The 20,120-nt window shown below is 41.5% G+C and overlaps 1 protein-coding gene across 1 annotated transcript; it reads left to right on the top strand.

Moving 5' to 3' along the window:
* The first annotated feature begins 2,083 nt into the window (after window positions 1-2,083).
* On the top strand, window positions 2,084-19,836 carry LOC121046809 (cuticle protein 10.9). The gene is made up of 3 exons (XM_040501457.1): window positions 2,084-2,122; window positions 8,433-8,498; window positions 19,582-19,836. Exons 1-3 carry the CDS (start codon window positions 2,111-2,113, stop codon window positions 19,834-19,836), a joined length of 333 nt encoding a protein of 110 aa, XP_040357391.1. The 5' UTR covers window positions 2,084-2,110.
* Window positions 19,837-20,120: the final 284 nt, after the last annotated feature.

Genomic DNA, 20,120 nt, shown 5'->3' on the forward strand with positions numbered 1-20,120 from the left:
CCGCGGATATGTCAAGGGTCGCATAAATAGATGACGTGGTAGCACGTGAAGCATAACTCATGGATGTAAATTGCGGTTTACGTTCGTCGTGTGAATCGGCCGTAACGATCCATTTTTCGGCGAGCATTCGGGTTCGGATTTGTGGCCAATTAAGGCGGATATGAAAATCACCGTATGTTATCAATAGAATTAATTAATAAAGCGATGTTTGTGGTGAAAAAATACAATGACGGTCTCGCTACTAAGAATCAACGATATCTAACGCGATAAGGAGCACAACGCAAGCAAACCTTTACCAACTGACATACGTGGCAACGCTGAACATTGTTGACACGAACAGATGAAGAACACCTGATAGGTTTTATTCAACATGGGCTAGTTAGGTCAACGCTGATTGGTGGTTGCTAGTTTTTTAGTTTTTTTTTTAACAAGTGTCACGGAAACTAAAAAAAAAATTGCTTGAGAGATATTATGAACGGGAGGCACTCACTTGATCGAATGACATTTTAGCGAACGCCGATGTTTCACCCAATGACACTTCAGCGAATTGTAGGCCGCCTCGAAGCAGCGTTTACGGGTGCGCCAAATGGGTTCACACTTTTGTAATGAGCCGTAACAGACTGCAGCCGCGAAGCGCCGTAAGCGCAAAGGGAAGGGGGGGGGGGGGGGGGGGTTAACACGCGCTTCCGTTATTCGCTACAACATCGATTCGCTCAATTGTCGCTCTTCGCTGAAACATCATTCGCTCATGTGATGTGAATCCTTCTGTATCGACGACTATGTTCAAGCAGTATAATGAAACATAAAGAAAACAAAATTCAGGGTCCCATTGACCCACAGACAAATCAGTATTGAGCATTTGGCTATCACAAGAACAATATATAAAGGAAAAGTCATAATAACAATAAAATTATATATATATGTATTTGAACTCGTACAAGTGTTTACTCACCGGGTGTGTCTTGCCATAGACTTGACTAATTGTTTTAATTCCAAAGATTTAACGAGAACAGAAAAAAAAAAAGGATTGTATGTTCAATACACTAAGCGAAAAAGTAAATATTTCAATTTACCACAACACTGCTTTACAAGAAAACCAACCCTTTTGTTTCGTTACAGGGTAGCGAAACATTTATCATTAAACTTTTTTTTTTTCAAACTGAAATGGTTTAAATATATTTTTCTTTGTAAACGCGTTAAAAAGAAACCCATTGATTAAGATTTTGCAGAAGATTCAAATACCATTAACCAATATTACACTCTCATCAAGCGATCGAGGATCCTTCGCAATAAAAAGCCAATTCTTCAAACCATCCCGTCGACAGCTTTCCCAACTTTTAGGTTACGCCTCTCAAAAACTGCAACAACCTAGTCGTTTCCATGCATACTCTACACTGCATACTCTACTTCCGCGTGCATCCAAAAAACAAAATAAAAAAAATCCAACTTATCTTTTGAAGGAGGAAGGGGGGGGGGGGGGGCTTGGAACGTATCGCGGAGGTAAATAAACCAGCCGGCGGCGATCTCTCGAAGAACCGGGCAGACGGCGTCGGATGCTCTCCCTTTCTTTGTCTTCGATCTACGCCTAGAGCAGTGGGATCGGATTCAGGCGCGCGCTAGCCCGCTGGAGGACTGCCGAACGACCTAAGATAACCGCGCCGCGAGCTAGCTGTTGCGTAAGATCGCGGTCATGACAACGGGCACATAACAATTGACCCGCGCCCCATCGGCGTTCGGATGCTCTGTGCGACGCGAATTGAAGCGGCTGCGGCGGCGGTCGGGTTCGATTAATGCAAAGTCGCGCTGTCTTCCCCCCTATCCGCAGCGGTAATCCGAACGCTTCTTCGACCCACCGCGCGTGTTGGGTAGGGGGTTCCAGCTGCTCTTTTTTACTCCGGTGAGCGAATTAAGTCAAGGGGACAGGAGCCGCGCACCGTTCGTTCTCAATGAGTGGAATATTGATGGCCTTTTCGTGGAGCGGGCGGGGATTAGCGCGTGCGATGCTGGGAGCCGGGCGCATCTCGATTGTGTATATAAGTCGGGATGCGGCGCTCTCTTTCTCCACAGTGTTCTCCGAATCTCAGTGAGATAGATAGCCACAAGTGCAACCATGCTCGCTAAGGTGAGTTTTTTGCTCCGACGGATGCGATGGATTCGAACCGACGTCGTCTTGGATTTAGGCGTCGCGTTGATTCATCCCAATTTATTATTTTCTTTTGATAAGTTCATATACGCGCTAATTTGAACTAACTTGAGGAGCGGATTCAACTGCTTTATTTATCGACCCCCATCGAAGTGAGCCGAGAACCTTAGCGAGGAGCTTAAAGGACGTCTGCTATTTCCTGTTTTTTTTTTTTTTTTTTTTTTCTTCTTTTTCGGATTACCCTTTCGCACAACAGAATGGCAGACAAAGTAATTTCACTTGTAAATGACCCTCACATATTTATTGATATTCCCAGATAATTTTAATACCAAATTCGCCATACATTAAGCTTGTTGCCCGCGACCGCCACTCATGTAATCTCTGGGTTCGATCGCCACGAGCACCTTCGCAAAATATATCAGAACTCCCCCATGAGATCTTTTCGGCGTAGTCCGTCCACCGGGCGATCCCTCTTACGCAGCATAAGGCGATCATCTTTCCTTTACAGAGAAACTCGCAGAGTTCGTCTACGGCGACGACGTCTCTGGCAAACTATTTCGCTGCAGCCCGAAAGAGCCAGATCGAAATCAACTGCCGTGAGAGCAACAGATAAACAATACGCCTCTACAGGTTCCGATCGCCGGAGCGCACGTAGAAAAAGGTTATTTAAATAACGTTTGAACAACGACAACAAGCTCGTTCTTAACCCATATTGACATGAGGTATTCACCGTCAAACGAGATAGGCCGCAAGTTCTATTCGGACTTTAAAAAAAACTTAGCTTTCCGTGTAGAAGTCAACTTCACTTGCTGATAGAGACGGCATATTAATGACCAAAGTGCTGGCCCTCCGTATTGAATGATATATTCGTTCTTGAGCTCTCCCTATTTTATACCCGACTTATATATGGACTGGAAAATGGAGGATTCTCACGCAAAAAGGGAAGCTAAATTAAAACTGCAATTACAACAGAGTCTGCTGACACCGCAATCGGTGTTCTTTGCTGCATGGATTTAGTATAAAATCTTAATTAAATAATTGCTTGATTTAAGGGCGACTAAAATACAATGCTGACTTCAAGTAAAAGTAACGACCCACATTCGCCAAATATCGTTTGAAATAATTCTTGCACGCAATAAAATTTGAAGGTTTTGCAAAACGTTACTGGTAATTACCCTCAGCATGCTCAAGAGCTACTACTACGTTCAGCTTCAACCTGCTTACAGTATGTAACGAAATAACGATGTGGCATCAACGTCAAATAAACACAAGCACGACTTGTTTGGAAAATTTTTAAGCATCAATGTTTTTACTTCTTATCTAGTACACATGGTCGAAAAAACTACCCCCCCCCGCCCCCCAAATAAAAAAAAAATATATATGTATATTGCTAGAACTACAACAATTAGTTCCGCAGCACACTGACAAAAGTGCAGGGGTTATGACCAGTCATGCATTATATATTATTAGCTGTAAGCTTTGGAATGGTTTGCTAACTCATTCGGTGTTATTCCAAAGAGTCGGTCGTTCTCTTTCCTTATAATTTCAATTTAGTAGCCCATTCATCTCTCGTCTTAATACGAGAAAATTCTCACTGCCCTGCTAAGTGTTCGCGTAGGTTGTTTAAACTTGAAACGCGTGGTCAGTACTGAGCAGCATTTCCGAGCACATCCTACGATCGTACCAGATGTCGTTATAGTACCCTGAGATTCTGAATTCGGGAGGTCTTTGTAACCGAACACGATGCGCACTATTTTTTTTAATCTTCGTAATACTAACGCTTCAAGTCGCTCTTCTGCTAGACATTATCCTGATGCATTTTCCTCAAGCCACACGACGATACGATCTAAGGAACTTGATGGAAGACTTCAGTGCCGGGGTCTAACACGATGCTCCGATCGGTCGTCTTCCAATGGAGATAAAGCTCTCCACCTGACGAACTACAGGCGACATTCTTGTTCATGACCTCGACCGGCAAATTTTTAACACTCACAAGTCTTCTTGCAGACATAGGGAAATAGACCCTCATCCTCATTTTATTGAGTAGGTTTTGCCTACGCGCCTTTTTGCACTGTGTAGTAAGCGCTAGCCAAGATACCACGTGGCAAGGTGCGCAGAGGGCGGGCCAATTACACCCATGGCACTAATATTTAGTATAAAACATTTACCAGAAAAGTGAACTCAGCATCAGCTGCAAGAAAGCCATCAATGCCTTTAACGTGAAGGTCGTCCACGCGTGCTCGTGGAATTCTGGGTCTTCCAAGCCCACGTGACCGTGCCTAATATCCTCAGATTTGCGTAACGCACAGCTTCGAAATTCACTAGAAATGTCACGGTAAGTTTAATTTCTCAGCAGAAAAGGAACGACTAACATGCTTAGTTGTTAGGTCAAGTTACGAATAACGGTATTTTGTTACTTTTGAGAAGTAACATGGACAACGCAGTTTAAACTACCTCATTTTAATTCCAACCGCAGTATGCGTTTATTGCCAGAAAGGAAGATGGGCAACCCGAGAAACAACTAAACAGTATGACAGTGTAACAACGTTTCTTGCTCAACCCGTCAGTGAAACTCTTAATCACAGAATGTCCTTCACCCTTCAAGAAGGTTGAACCTTCCAGAATCGTGTAGAGACTGAGTGTAAACCCGGAGGTGGCCAACACGGGAAGGCACAGAACCCACTGTCCACTTGAAACTTTAGAAGCAGAGAAAACAAAAAAGGGGAATCCCAGATTCACCCGCTCTCCCTTAAACACAACACGGCCGTTCCTTCGAGCACATAATTAGAACGACTCTTCCGCGTCGTCGGAGATGTATTCTTAAAAAAACGTGGAAATATAACTAATGAAAACTTGCAACTGCTGGGAGTACAACGACTACCGAAAGGAAAATACAAACCCGTGAAATAGGAGCAGTTGTGTATTTGGTCATGAAAGTGACGAGAAAAGTAACTCGTTACATTGGAGGTAAAGTAATGCGCTCCTTTTGAGAGTCGGTAACGAGTAACGTATTTAGTCACTTATTGAGCGAGTAGCGAGTAACAGTATTTAGTAACTTTTTTGGTTGTAGCGTGTACATATCTGTATATTAGTACAATCACGTCTACTGTTGCCGCTCATCGTAATACTAATTATACTGTCCTCTATTGTCCACGTCTTAAATATATAATATCCTTGACTGCACAAAAAAGCTACCGCAGTATATTTGTAAAAACACCTGTTCCTTCAATGTTAACAATGCGCGTCATGAAAATAAATAAAAATGCATAAAATATTCATCAAGCAGTAACAAACATGACATAATGTTCAAATCTGTACAAGACGGCGTTACGTAATCATTAAATTGCAAATCTTTTAACGTGAAACGTTATTTGGCTAGTTGTTCCGGGTTTTTTGAACCCGCATTGAACGGATTAAGTGAAGCCGAATTAAGTTTCCCCGATAGATTTAGCTTAAAAATTGAGGTCACGTGACTGAATTTTCTAGCTAAATCTAGCGGAAAAAGAACATCACGTGACATGATGTCATGTGACCTATGCAGAAATTCAGTTTCCCGCTAGATCTAGCGGGAAATCTGACGTCACATGACCACAACGCCGATTCGATTTCACCGCTAGATTTAGCGGAAAAATTGATGTCACGTGATCTCAAAACCAGTTCAGTTTCCCCTCCAAATTTAGCGGGAATCATGACGTCACGTAGCTTCGTGTCATGTAACCTATACGCAAATTCAGTTTCCCCACTAGAATTAGCGCGAAAATTGACGTCACATTCCCTAGACAGATTCAGTTTCCGCGCTAAATTTAGCGGGAAAATTGATATTACGTGTCCTGATTTCATATGACCTCTACACCAATTCGGCTTCCCCGCCAAAGTAAGCAGGAAATATACAATACATGACACAGACTGCATATCGGTGTAGCCACGAGGTGCAGCTGCAAAGGCTAAACGCTTGTGATGCTAGAATCTCACGCATCCAACAGAATCGCCTTCCAATTTGCCATATGTTTTATAGTAAACTATTAAAGATGGAAGCGGCAGCAGCAATATATGTATGGGTACGTCAGTAGTTTGATCAATGTTCTTCATGTTATGCTTGCCAGACGAATTTGTCGTACCTGAACATTAGGCCAACATCTTTGAATAAACAGCCTTGGGGTTAAAATTACTATTTATAAATTTTACATCAATGAGATGAGAGGTCTATTGTTTATAAAAGTTCCCAATTATAAAACGAGGCCTGTCGTAGAGAAAATGAACACTTTTAGGTGATGTCAACCGAACATTGGTTTAAGTGCGAGTCATACCTTCCACCTAACATCGAAGACTCATATGCGAGACAGCTTTTGATTAGTTTAAATTAACGACGGTTGTTTCTGCAAATTCAAGCAATTTAGATAAGTGTGAAAAAAGAAATGTCCAATATTTATTAAACTTGCTATCAAGCCAAAAGTAACTCAGCATTAGAAACATTTTTTGAGGGGTTAACATGTGTCTGACTCAGTTAAGCTTAGTAATAGCAAGAACGTCGCTAATGAACAGAAACTGCATTCTTCGAAAAGGCAGGCTAGCATTTAACATCAGCTAGTTACAAACATCGCTCCATAAATAAAAATAAAAGTGTTATAGTACCTGAAAAAATATCACCCAATTATATTGTAGACACTAACATTTAGAGGAAACAATAACAATTTCCTCTGTATGACGTCATATGTTACCACAACCACTACTACTCGGTCGTACTTGGTTACTAGTGGCGCCATCCGGTGTGCGGTCTTCGCAACCACGTTTCTTTCTTCTGTATCGTTTTTTGATAGATGAGTCGCGAATGCATGTCACGCACCAACAATGTTACCGCAACAAAAAAAAATATTTTGCTATACTAGTATTTACGTAGCAGGACGCACACTATTAAAAACCATCAAGTATCGATTGTTAGTTGCGACTTAAAAACTTTCGTAGACGTTTCGAGCGCAATGAAAAGAAAGATCTACGTTCAATTCCCAACGAGGCTAATCAAAATAGGCATTAGCAAGAGCTTTCTTTATCGTGGACACCGAGGCCTGCTTTCTCCCTTTTCCTCAGAAAATGCTAGATTCGTATAAGTGACATCATTTCTATCTGGGAATTCAAAAGGAACGCCTCTCTTGCGGCTCTTCTTTTTTTTTTCTTCTTTATTTTTCGTCTTGCAACAGAAGAGAGCGAAATAGTATAAAAACGAGTATGACTTAGCGGACAACTGAAAGGATACAGCTTAGGTATATTTTCAGTGACATAAATGTACTTGACTACTTACCTTACGTTGTATTTTTTATGGCATACCTGCCTACGAAACATGCTGATAAAATTACACCTAAAAAGAATTGTGGGTGTTCACGACTACTAGGTTTGTAAAGTATTCTAAAGTTAGGTAGGTTTGTTATCAAAACATGCATTCATTCGGTTTTAAGGGATGTTTCAACACTACGTTACAGAAACGTATCATTTTTGAAGAAACATATGCTTCCCTTTAAACCCTAAGTTTTGTACATTCAGCATAAATTCAACTTGCACAAAATTATCTTGCAGAACACGCGCCAAAGATCGTGTTTTGTTGGCTCTCTGTAGCTCCCAAGAATTAAATACGGAAGCTGGTATATCTACTTGTCACAGTTTAAGGTAATTGGCGTGATAGGTAACCGTCAAGCTGGCCAGAAAGGCCCATTTAAAAGCTCCATAATTGAAATGTGATTTTCTTTCTATCGATTATGTCGGCTGCCGAGTTTTAAATTTTTTTTGTAGAATATTTCACAAATATTCGTTCACACAATAACGAAATTGCGTTCACGTGTGTTTCACGGGAAACAAAGGATTGCGATTTTTATTATTTCATGGCAAGTTTAGTTGAATTTTCTATATGTTGAAGATTGTTTCACTATATGTTAGAGATTGTTTCAGACCTAACGATTGAGTAATTCAGATAGATTTGATGTTCTAACAGGACTTCTTAGGTCATCCTTCTTTACATAAAACAACAAAATTGCATATACGTGAACTGTGTGATTCAAAATGTTTCCAAAAATATGCTTATTTATATACTCTAAGAATTTTTAGAAAACCGTTCGCGTGTCCCTTTCTTTTTAGTTTTATTTAATTGCGTACAAAAAGATCAAAATAATAAAGTTACCATTTGAAATTTTAATAACTTTAGCACTTTTAATTCAACTTATCTATTGCCCTAGATTACAAACTTGTTTGACAAACATTAATCGACAGTAGGTTTTTCAACCCGACTTTTTTTTTATTGCAGCTCATCTTCCTCGCCGTTGTCGCTGGCGCTCTTGCCCAGTTTATTGAGGGACAGGATCCTTTCTATGTGAGTATGCCATTTCGTCTTTAAGCGAAATTAATTTGATTTCTTCATACATCAACTTCGTGTGACAGCCTGCTGAATGAATTACTCAGGGGAGGTCGTGCATAGCGGATTATATTGATTACAAAAGAAAAAAAAAGGAAGCTTTGTTTGGTAGGTTTTAACACCTCGAAACGTCTGGATTATGTACCCCAAGGACAAGGACCTTTCAGCGGCGGGTTAAGAGGATTGCTTGTAATCGTGTGTAGAGGACTGCTTAAAGGGGCGGTGCAACAATTTGCGGACTTTGGCTAATTAATTGCGGGAATCGATCCCGGCCACATATAAAACGAAGGACCGAAAACTATTCTTTCCTGCTCGCCCTAGTTTTCATTAAAAAAAATAAAAGAAATCGGTATCTCTGGCACCCCTCAACTCAACATTGAAGCGGCACCAGCTTCGCCTGTGACGTCATTAAGAGTGGCGTTGGTTTCCGGTTGGTAACTTCTGGCTTCCGTTTCCCCAGCGCTCGCCGGCTCGCCAGGCTCGCCGCTTTCTCGCTCTCCCGCCGATTTCCGACCAACATGGCGGCATGTTCGGACGGCCTGAGCGACGTCGAGCGCAAGATGCTTGCGTATAGTCAGTCAGTTGGACTTGTGCGGCGGGCAGTCGAAGTCGAAGTCGAGGTCGAGACACCAGGAACAATAACGATACCATGATACTACGGACCACGACCAACGCACTCCGTCGATCGAGGGAAAGACAAAACGTCCGTGTTGCTCGTGTAGCCGCGGTAGGCGCCTCGGGCGTCGACTGATGATGGCGACGGCAAGTTTTGTTGACTTGCGGTAGATGGCGCCATAATAATTCATACCCTTTTAGCGGCAATATTAGGCTTTTGAAGCGTTTCTGCAAGCCTAAACAACAAGATTTTTAAAACTTAACCTTAAATCAAGCTTACAATTGCCTAACACTATCACTTACAAAAACCACTCCGAATGACGTCACACCACAGGTTCCATTTGCGGCCACCATGTGGCCGCAGGTTGGGAAAAAAAGTGTTTTTTATATTGCGATTACGCAGCGAAGTAGAGGTATTTTGGGGTATGGTGGCACTTTTTCTCTTACTTATGCCGAAGTAAACAATATAAAAAATACAAGCTGCACATTCGTTCAGTGTTAAAATCATTGCACCGCCCCTCTAACTAGAACATGGTCGAAATTTAAATAATACAAAACAAGCTTCTTTGTGTTAGAGGGCGATTTTCGCTCCGCTTAAACCGACCCTCGGAATGTGACAAGTAGACACAATGCTACCGTACGAGGTTACGACAACATGTGCTGTCAACACCTGTTGACCTCGATCGGCCCCTTTAATACGCCCACCTTTGCACTGGAAAGGCAACCTCGCCTAAGCCTTTAAACTCACATGAAATGTCTTCCCTTACTCAAAGACGACTCGTTGAGTAATTATACTTGCCACGCCTCGCGTTGTGTAAGAGGCGCAAACATACATTAGTAAATCCTGATCAAACAAAATAAAAAGAAACCCTCTTAGACCACATTGTTTGGAATTATTTGGAAGGGTGAAAGGTCTGATAATGTAAACAGCTTTGTTTCATGAAATGAAGCATAAATGAGTATAGATTGTATAATGATAATTTCTCTTGGCAAAGTTTACTTCCACATATTTGGCAGATCAAACGCTCCAGCCCTTTTGCGTCTAGGTACTGGCTACGATTTAGCAAACACCTGCTCTCTGGGATATTAGAAAAACTTTTATTATGAAAAAGCCACTTATTGAAAGATAACTTTCCCCAAGAAGAAAGATCAGGCCGCATTTGTATTAAGGCTATGAATTCCGCGTTTCTTGCAAGTCATCCGCGCGATATTGAACTTCAGCAAAATGCAGTCTGAGCGCCAAAGTAACTAAGGACTACCTTGAGATTACCACACACTGTAATTTTCGTACTGTTTTTTTTATCAGCTAGAAGTTTTTGCCTGCATGAAAATAATGCAAACGACTTAATACCAACGGTAAAAAGCAATACCTTGATAATATTTCAGTAGTATTTGTCTAGACATTTAGAATATCTGGTCATCAGTCCAACATAAACGTAAAAGTAGGTTCGCTAAAAAAAAGCTACGAAAAACACGGCTCTCACTGCTTTCTTTTTTTAAAATCTCATTGCACGGATTGTTAGGTCAAACATTGTTATTCTCATTGAAACGCTCACTTATCGGAAAAATCTCCAAAATGGAGCGCTGGTTTCCGCCACGAGCACTCTATTTAATCGCCCTTCGGGCTCGCATTTCCGCTGTTCCATTAGTTCACAAATCTACAATCAACCTTGCATTAATTGCACCGAACGCGCACGCCTCCGTTACGAGGACGTTTATAATGTTTATCTCAATGCGCGTTCACTATGCTAGTGTCACTATTACGATTGCGAACGACCCAAGGCCATGTACGCAAAGAGATCACGACAGACAAAAATTTAATTGGCAACAAAAATAAACGTTGCGTCGAAGCCTAACTGGTCCAAACGTATGGTTGTGAAACTAGACTTCTAACGAGCATGCCCTCGGAATATTTATATTGTTTGTACAATGCAAACGTCATTGATGACTGACTTCATTCTTTAGTTTGCCTATGTGCATACAAAAATGTTAAGCTAGAATCTACATAATCCGACATCAGCTTCATTCGAAAGCGGACCTGTCATAAAGAGACCTAGCACCTATGTCTTCAAGAATATGTTTTATTTTTCTTATTCGAGAAATTTATCTAGAGATCCGAGTGTGACCTAGAAACCTTTCACTAAAAAAAGGCCGCGAAACTCTTCACAGTTATCACTTTTTTTCTCTTTCTCTCTGCCTGACAGATTATAGTTGCTGACGGCTTAAAAAGCAAAGGATGTGGTGAATCCCCACCATCTTATCACCGTGGCGCACTATGGCCTTAGCAGCTTTTGCGCTAAGAAAACCCAATTCAATCGTGTTATCGTTCCGCAGCCAGTGAGCTTCCACCTTTACCCGATTGGAACACAAACAAAATCACAAAACGAGAGGGATGAGTCACTCCTTTCGTTTCTTAACTTGACAGTGACTATACGGGACTTTGCGAAGTCTCCCGCAGCGAAGACGGCTCCTCCTCTTGGACTTCCGGAAGGCTCCATTTGCTAGTGTTCTCAATAACAGCTTTGACTACCTGGTGTTTTGTAGGTTCCTCCTTTTCATAGTTTTGGTAACTTTATGTGACGTTTCGCTTCCCAGCCTCCCCAGCCATACACCTTCAGCTACAACGCCCCCAACCCGCTGGAGGGCGCCAACCACTTCCATGAGGAGGAGGCCGACGGGAACAACGTTCGTCGTGGCTCTTACGGCTACACCGACGCTCAGGGTCTCTACCGTCGCGTCGACTACACCGCCGGACCAGAGGGCTACCAGGCCTCCGTGACCACCAACGAGCCTGGAACCGCACCCAGCGCTACCGGCAACGCCGTCTACAACGCGCCAGCCTAAGCGACGCCGCTCTCATTTAATTTAAAAAAAGTAAACTGCTAATACAAGAAAGTACAAAAGTAATTATTTGTATGTTTATGCGCTTGTGTGTCTGTGTGCGTAACTGTCTGTTGTGTTGCGGGTGGTGGTTCTTGTTGGAAACAAAAAAAATAAATACATGATGTCGGACCTGACCTGTCTCGTTCAGTCTGCAAAACAACGACTTTCAGAGATCAGCTGTCTGGACAGCAGACCGCTCCCATGACACAGTGAATTTGTGTCGGGTTCCCCACAGCCTAGCGTTGCGCCTCAATATTTACGAAAAACACCTATAGAAAAACGGATGGACAGCAGGCTATACAGGAGGGCAGGAGGGTCCGTAATTTTTCTGTGTGAGTTAAAACTTGCATTATTCCTGGCCAAAGTTTTTCTGTTTGGACTCTAGTTGTCCAGATGATTTCGAATTTAGTCTACTAAGTTTACGGTTCGGGTAGGTAATTCGTGCGACAAGCGCCTTGGCGTCTTTATTTATCAAATATTTTATGAGAATTCAAAAGTTATTATTTTTATTTTACAAAATAAACAGCTTAGTTCAAGAACGGGTATCCTATAAGCCGCAGGGGCCACCCTTATTGCTCCAGCCACGGATTGAGCCATCATCATGTGAGTAACAGTCACTAAGAGCGCTGAAAACAAAGCAACTCAAATTGCGGTTGAGCATTCTCTGCCTCTATTTTGATATTGACTCCTGCTGTACCGACGTATAATTATATATTTTTTTTTGTATTATTCGAAGGTATTTTGGCATAGAACATTTAAAGTACTGAACAGACACGAGCCTACATAGATCTATAGAATAATTAATGAAATAAAAAGGGAATATTCGTGAAAGTCATTAACCAAATATTTGAGTCCTTATGCTCTCGAGTTTTTCAACTTTACGCAAATCAGGAACTCACAAAAAAAAAAAGAAAAAAAGATGGTGTCGTCGTTCAGCCAGGTAAATTGTGTTGGTGTTCTTATTGCATGATGGCCTCGACAGCAACACCTTTTGGCAGTGATTTTAAGCAGAAGTGGAATCGACGATCAGTTGCAGACCTTTTCTATGCAGGCTCCGCCATCTTGAATCGCGGAACTTCCGGTATGCGGGAAACTTGTTTTGCTCTCACAACACCACTAATAACAAATTCACACTTTAATTGCAACTGACTGTCAAGCTTTTTTTAATTTTTTATGAGCCTTTACTAGTTTCACGTTGTAATGCTTTTATTGTTTTTTTTGCATCGCGCATACTGGATTTGTCAACTACGTGGCTTAAAAATGCCTATAGGCGTCAAGTGTTAAGATTTTCAGCTATTCTATGAAAGGCTATAAAGAAAACGTGAAAAAAATTTGCCATCGGCTTTTTTTTTTTTGGTGAGCACTTTATTTTTATTTATAATTTGTAAACAGTTACGGTGTGTATTCTACGTTATAATTTGTACCTAATTTAGCCTGCATATTTTCATTTTAAAACCTCTATTAATTGTTATGCTTTCATTACCTTTTGTGCGTATCAGCAATTGTTACAACCTTTTTCACACAAATGTATTTCGGGAATTAAGCCCATGCATGAAACTAATTAGAGTTTTTAATGGAGGTGCCTATTAACAGTTTGGGTAAGCAACTAATGTTTTTTTGAATTAGATGTGCAGGGCTTGCGGACACACAACTAACGTTGCAGGCGAGCCCTTCAAAACGTAGGACCATAGGACGTGTTAACTATATGTCTAACAACGCCATTCGAATGCTTGGGTTTCTCAAACGTCACTTTTATATCGCCCCATCATCATTAAAACTATTCCTTTATAAAACACTAGTTAGGTCCAAGCTAGAGTAGGCAGCTTCCATCTGGGATCCCTCTACCCTTTACCTTGTTGATTCACTTGAAGGTATTCAGAACAGAGCTGCACGTTTCATATGGCCAATTATAACCGCACCGCAAGCACATCAATGAAAGAGAGTTTGTTACTCCCAAGCCTTGCACATCGTCGCACCGTCTCTCGCATTTGTCTTTTTCATAAAATCTATCACCATATTCCTCAGCTTAAATCACAACTAATCATCCCCCCTCCTTTGTTTCAGCACGCCTTGATCATCGTCGCATAGTCGGTGTCCCATTTTGCCACTATAACGTTTAGTATGACTCTTTTATTACCAAGACTTCCAAAGACTAGAATCGCTCGCCTGCATCGCTCACAACAATTAATGACCAGGCACGTTTTTGTACATCTATTGCCAATTTCGTGTTCCCTGTTAGTTAAGTATTGTATATTTTTTCGAATTGTTTATTATGTTTACTATTGTTCTCACTCCCCTCTGTAATGCCGTGTGCCCTGAGGGTAAAATAAGTAAACATAATATCAATGACGTAAAAAAAAACCTATCAACAGAGAGTACAAATCGATGGGACTAAAACTTGTTTAAAGACGCAGCCTTCTAAACTAATAACATACAAAAAAGACGTCAGGGAGAGGGAATGTTCTGCTCACTAAAAATATCTTCATATTTTTGTAATATTTTGATGATCTGTTACGTAGCATGTTTCCAGGTGCCTAAAAAGCAAATAAAGAAGGAAAACCCATGGCTTGTTATCACCTCCCATTATTTATAAATAATGACAGGTGATCACAATTATTTTTCTTCTAATAATAAAAACTACCTTGTTATCTAAGAATATCGCCATGGGACCGCACTCCGCTATATCTTTCAAAAAATGTATTGGACTCATTTGCCACAAGAAACATTAGGGTCGTAGAAACAAAGTTAAAAAGTTCAGGAAAGCTACAGGAATTCCGCAATTCATTTCCTTTCCGTGTCGGTTACGTGGAATAAAATAAAATTTTACGAACACCGTTTAGCAACAATTAAATGCATATCACAACTGGTTTCAAGATATACAATCCTGCGTTGAAAGAAAGAAACGGCGAAGCACACGAGGCACTATGGTTTTCAAATTTTCGCCTAAGCTTTCTTTTTGTTAGACTGTCAGCCAGCCTCCGGCGTTGTTTCACGCACCCGCTTCTTTTTCTTTTTAATTTGCTTTACCTGGAAAACGAGAAGTAAAGTGACCCTTATTTGGGCTAACCGTTAGCACGAATAGCTAGAAAATATTTTGAAACTTGAAATTATAAAAGCAAGCACATCAAAAGAAGTTGAAATAATTTAACCTGAACTTATTAATGTTGCGCCGGTTGCTGTGACTTGTGTTGGGTATCAAAAATAAATACTTTTATGGATGAATTGAAGAGATGAACTGGTATAAGTATATTAACAAACAGCACACATTCTTGTGATCCTTAATGTAATATAAGTTATTGATCCCCTCCTGTTCAGGTGTGATCAATAAAAACTCCCACTAAAGGTAGTGATCATCTTAAGCCGGTGTTTTTCATGAATACATGAGAGCCTGACGCAACTGTGCTGGAGTCAAGATGAGAACTTACATTTTCGATAAAACCAACTATACTCTGCATCTTCGTATGTGATTAGAGTAATTTAGGAATGGACAAAACAATAAGTGATCTTAGATTTCTTTAAGTTTCAATTCTGGTCGCTTCGAAGTTTTGCTATGGTCACAGGGTAGGTGATTTAACTTCAAATTTCATGGTTTTTACATCATCAACGCGGGACTTCTGAATCTGAACGCTGTTAATATCTCGAGTTCCATGCATTACCCTAATAATCTAGGGAAAATTGACGGTTTCACGCTATGTTCAGGAAGAAAAATATTTTGTACTTTGCGGTAAATATATTACGCAACCCAAGTGTCGAAAAGTCGCTTTGTTACGTTTACTTACGACTGATATGACTGATATGACACTCTTAGTCTTGCAAATGCGCTGAGGCAACCGTAGCAAGCACCGCACCTCAATTTATATGTAAAGCCGAGGGAAAAAATAAGAGATCAAAAAGATATGTTGATAATCTGCTCCGAATTCCAAGATACCGCCCAAGATACTAAAGATCCCAACCGTATGTCAGCTTTTGTGTGCGCACATAAAACTCCCCTTCACAAGAAACATACATCTTGGCACGAAACTCCGGAAAAATTGAACTTAGTTTTATCACTTTAGAACAAAAAAAAAAAAGCTGATATCTTTGGTTCAGCCAAACATAATGAAACGCCGTTACGAGCAAGAGGCGAAAGCCAGAGATGTTTGTTACCTCCCTCTATCAAATCGAACACTCGACGAACGAGCGATACGATGCAGCTCGGGCGCCTGGCGTGAAAACGATTCTTGTTAAAAAAGACCAAACAACAACAAAAGGAACCATCAAAGTAAAGCGAAGCCAACATGTCCTACCAGGGACCACGGAGGGGCAATACGCCCGGGATGCTCAGGGCGTCAAAACGCGATGCGCTTCCCCCTACCATAACACTTTCGCCTCGCCACTGTTGAACTCGCCGAGAAGTCTCTCGTGGCTTCATTAAGGCAGGAACGACCTTTCCCTTCTTCTTATCTTTGTAGGATGGTAGACCGCAAGTGCGGTCGGAATATCAAATGACAACGAGTGCGGAAGGTTGAAAGGGGAAAGAAGAGGTCCCCGAAGAAAGGGGAGTTCGCGCAAAACGAAACACAAAAGATTGTATTCGAAAGAGTCCTGCCCTCCTGGGTGGATCCAGATCCCCTCAATCGATAGTGGATGAAACCTTAATCAATAAAGACCTGAATCCGCCGGGGTATAAAAGGTCCGTGAGGGGGTAGCTGTGTCACTGTGTGCTCTTCCATTCACAAGCAACCCGTTTTCCGCTTAGGAAACGTCCAAAAACGTCTTGACCTTCTCGTCGTTGGTCGTAGTACGCCGTCACAACCGTCAACAATGCTCGGAAAGGTGAGTCTAGCCCCCTGCCCGACCGGATACTCCCGGAGCGCCTGCCCGTCCGTCCTGTCCGTTGGATTATCCTACGCGGAAACTTCGCCGTGGCTCTTCCTGCAAACACACGCTTCGACCAGCGTCGTCTGGAACGGGCCTGGCTTTCGTGTTTCGCCGTGGTCGTCGTCTGCGCGGCCGGAAGCTAGATGCTCCATGGTTTTTGTTTAATTTGAGCATACTTATTTTTTATTCATTTTTGCGGCATTCTATTTTTCCTTGAGTTAGGGATTTGACATCTCCTATGAAGTCAGTTCTTACACGTTACTTTAAGAAAGCCGTACAAAAAATATAGGTAGCCAGAAGAAGGCTAAAACAACAAGCATGCCTGTAGATTTAGGTACAGGTGTAAAAATAGTTCTGCTCACAAACTGTAACTTACAGGCTGTTAAATTGTCTAATATCGATTTTCAAATCAAACATAATAAAGAAAAAAATCGGAATGACGAAATATCACGAAATAACTTAAGAAGTTTAAAAAATCAAAACCTAAAAAAAAAAAAATCCGCTGGGTGTGTTACGTTGAAATGAGTTCGCCGTGTAAGTTATAAGTGTCATCACATCTTAATTATTCAACTTCAGACAAATGAATAGCGAAGTTTTAAAATTTATTTTGTTTGTTTAATTCCGTTACAAGGGGCAAGATACTTCATGACTGTAGTGTAAAAAAAAACCTTTCAAACAAGTTTACTGTTTTTCGCTTTTTTATTTCTGTCATGCCTTTTTTTAATGATGCAAGGAGGCAACGGATATTAAGTGCATGATCAATAATCACTTCAAGCTTCATACACATTCAGTTAGTAAATGTAGCAGTAAGATCCTTCTTTGCCGCGTTCATTTCTCTTATAATCAATATTTCTGAACCAAATGCGTTTATGTAAACGATAGTTTCATCTTAATTGCTTCGATGTCTTCCTTCAATAGCTATGAGATTCTTTTTAATTAAACTCCTGCTATTACGTCGTCATGTAGTACAAACGAATGGCAGCGCATGTGAATATTAATTTGAGAACCGACCTGCATATAAGCCAGAATCGATGTGAGGAGAGGTTTATCAGGTATCCTAAAATGTTTTTATTGCTGTGCACACGACTATACTTCAGTATAGAATGACAGTGACAATGTTAAAGTGTTAGAAAATGACCAACGACCGGTCTACGAGCTGTGCCCATGAATAACCTTCGCCGTTATTTTTAGTTCACAAAAAATAATTTACAGAGGCGTTGTAGCTCACAAGATTCATAGGACGCCTCTTTAGAAGTGGAATTTATTCTAGACTACTAAACAAACTTTAGGTGAAAACAGAAACCGATAGCGAAAAGCCAGAATTTTGACGAAGAAAATTAATACTCTCAAATAGAAACTGAACGATACCAGAGTGAATACTGTAGCAGAAGTGAAAGATTATAGTACCACCACACCATTCGTCGGGTAAGTCAAAACCAGTGGTGTGTAAAACGCACGTTTAAGGAATGAAAATTTTAGGATAGTTATCAAATAACAACCATTGTTTTTCCATTTCTCTCATCATACAGCTCGTCTTCCTTGCCGTCGTCGCGGCCGCCCTCTCACAGGTGGTGGTCTACCCTGGCGAGGGCGTAAGTACCCCCACATTGTTTCACTTCCGAACGTAACACGGCAGCACTTTAGATGCTCGCGCACATTAACGAGAGAAGAATAACGAGCTATCTACTTTAGAAACACTAACCGCAACCGGCGCCGAAGATACTATCGCATCGAGGATCACCAAGTCAACGGCTTCTGCGATCGAGAAGCCTGTTACACCGTTCCACATTTCACTTATCGGTAACGGTTACGACGTGGAGGTGTATACGCAGGGAGTGTGCTCAGTCGCGCGCCGTTGTAAACCTGAACGATCGTTAGGCATTGCGGAAGTATTGACTAATCTTACCGAGAGAAACTGCGAACGGCAGGGACAAAACGAGGATGCAGGCCCTTAAACTAAATGGTCGTTAAAAAACAAGTATATCTAGAATATTTTACCAACAACGCGGAAGACGTGACCTGATGGTGGTATTGTACACTAGATGACAAAGTCATAAAAAAACTCTTAGGCGACCAATAGCATCGTAAATTCGAGAACAGGCATCAAACTAAAATTATATTTCGAAATGTGCTTTAGCGTGTTATTACATGCGAATCAATTAGTTATTTGAAGCTGCTACTATAAGGAACTTTAGTAAAAAATGTGATCTTGTTCATTTGACTAGGTAAAAAACCAAATTCGTTCCAGCGAGCATGCACCATTTAGTTGGTAAAATAATTTGTAGTTTAGGTAATGCGTTGTCATTCATTTACACCGTCTTTAACAGAATCTTGTTTTTGTTTTTTTTTCTAATGCAAGCTACTGCGAGTCAAGCTACGCTTAAAAGCCAAGCTTCAGGTGCATTTTTTGAAGAATGATAATCTTGATGTCGCAAAACGCTAAAGTAAAAGTGAAAATACTATAAACCTTTTAGCCGTAAGCACGTAAAAGATTGGGGTCTTTCAAGATTCAAAGCAGTCGCGCAACTAACGTGGATCTGAACTCGTCGGTCGCACCCTTCCCGTAATTGATGTATTTTGGGTATTTATGTTTTAAACGTATTTTATTTTTGAGTGTATGCGTATAATTATCATTATTATTATTATTATTACTATTTAAACTTATTCATTTATTTAACCGCAGCCACCCCAGCCCTACCACTTCAGCTACGATGCCGTGAACCCAGTGGAGGGTGGTCACCACTACCACGAGGAGACCAGCGACGCCACCAACTCGCGTACGGGCTCCTACGGCTACACCGACGCCTTCGGTATTCAGCGTCGTGTCGACTATGTCGCCGACGCCGGAGGCTACCGTGCCACCGTGACCACCAACGAGCCAGGAACCGCCGCCAGCGCTCCAGCCGACGCGGTCTACAACTCCCCCTACTCCCACTAGAAACCGCCAAGACAACGTCGCAAGGCAGACTACCGAGAGCTTACTAGAACCCTGAGTTCAAGGGCCACGGGAAAAACTACGCATAAATCGGGCCGAGTCCCCCCTAGGAAATGCAGGCTTGCAACTTTGGCTGAGGGACACAACGTTGGGCCGCGATTGGTTCGGAGACGTTGTCACGTGACGTGACGTCATCTCCTGAACTCCGGCCATCGAGACGTGTGCCGTGCCTTTTGGTACCCGGGAAGCAGTAGAATCGCGGGGCTGTCGAGTGTGTTGTAGAATAT

The sequence above is a fragment of the Ixodes scapularis genome, unplaced genomic scaffold, assembly GCF_016920785.2.
Source record: "Ixodes scapularis isolate PalLabHiFi unplaced genomic scaffold, ASM1692078v2 PGA_scaffold5__190_contigs__length_132052651, whole genome shotgun sequence".
Taxonomy (NCBI): Eukaryota; Metazoa; Arthropoda; class Arachnida; order Ixodida; family Ixodidae; genus Ixodes; species Ixodes scapularis.

Bases quoted from the DNA above. Each gene is read 5' to 3' on its own strand.
- LOC121046809 (XM_040501457.1), top strand. The intron at 8,499-19,581 runs GTGAGTATGCCA...ATTTAACCGCAG, and splicing joins AGGGACAGGATCCTTTCTAT to CCACCCCAGCCCTACCACTT.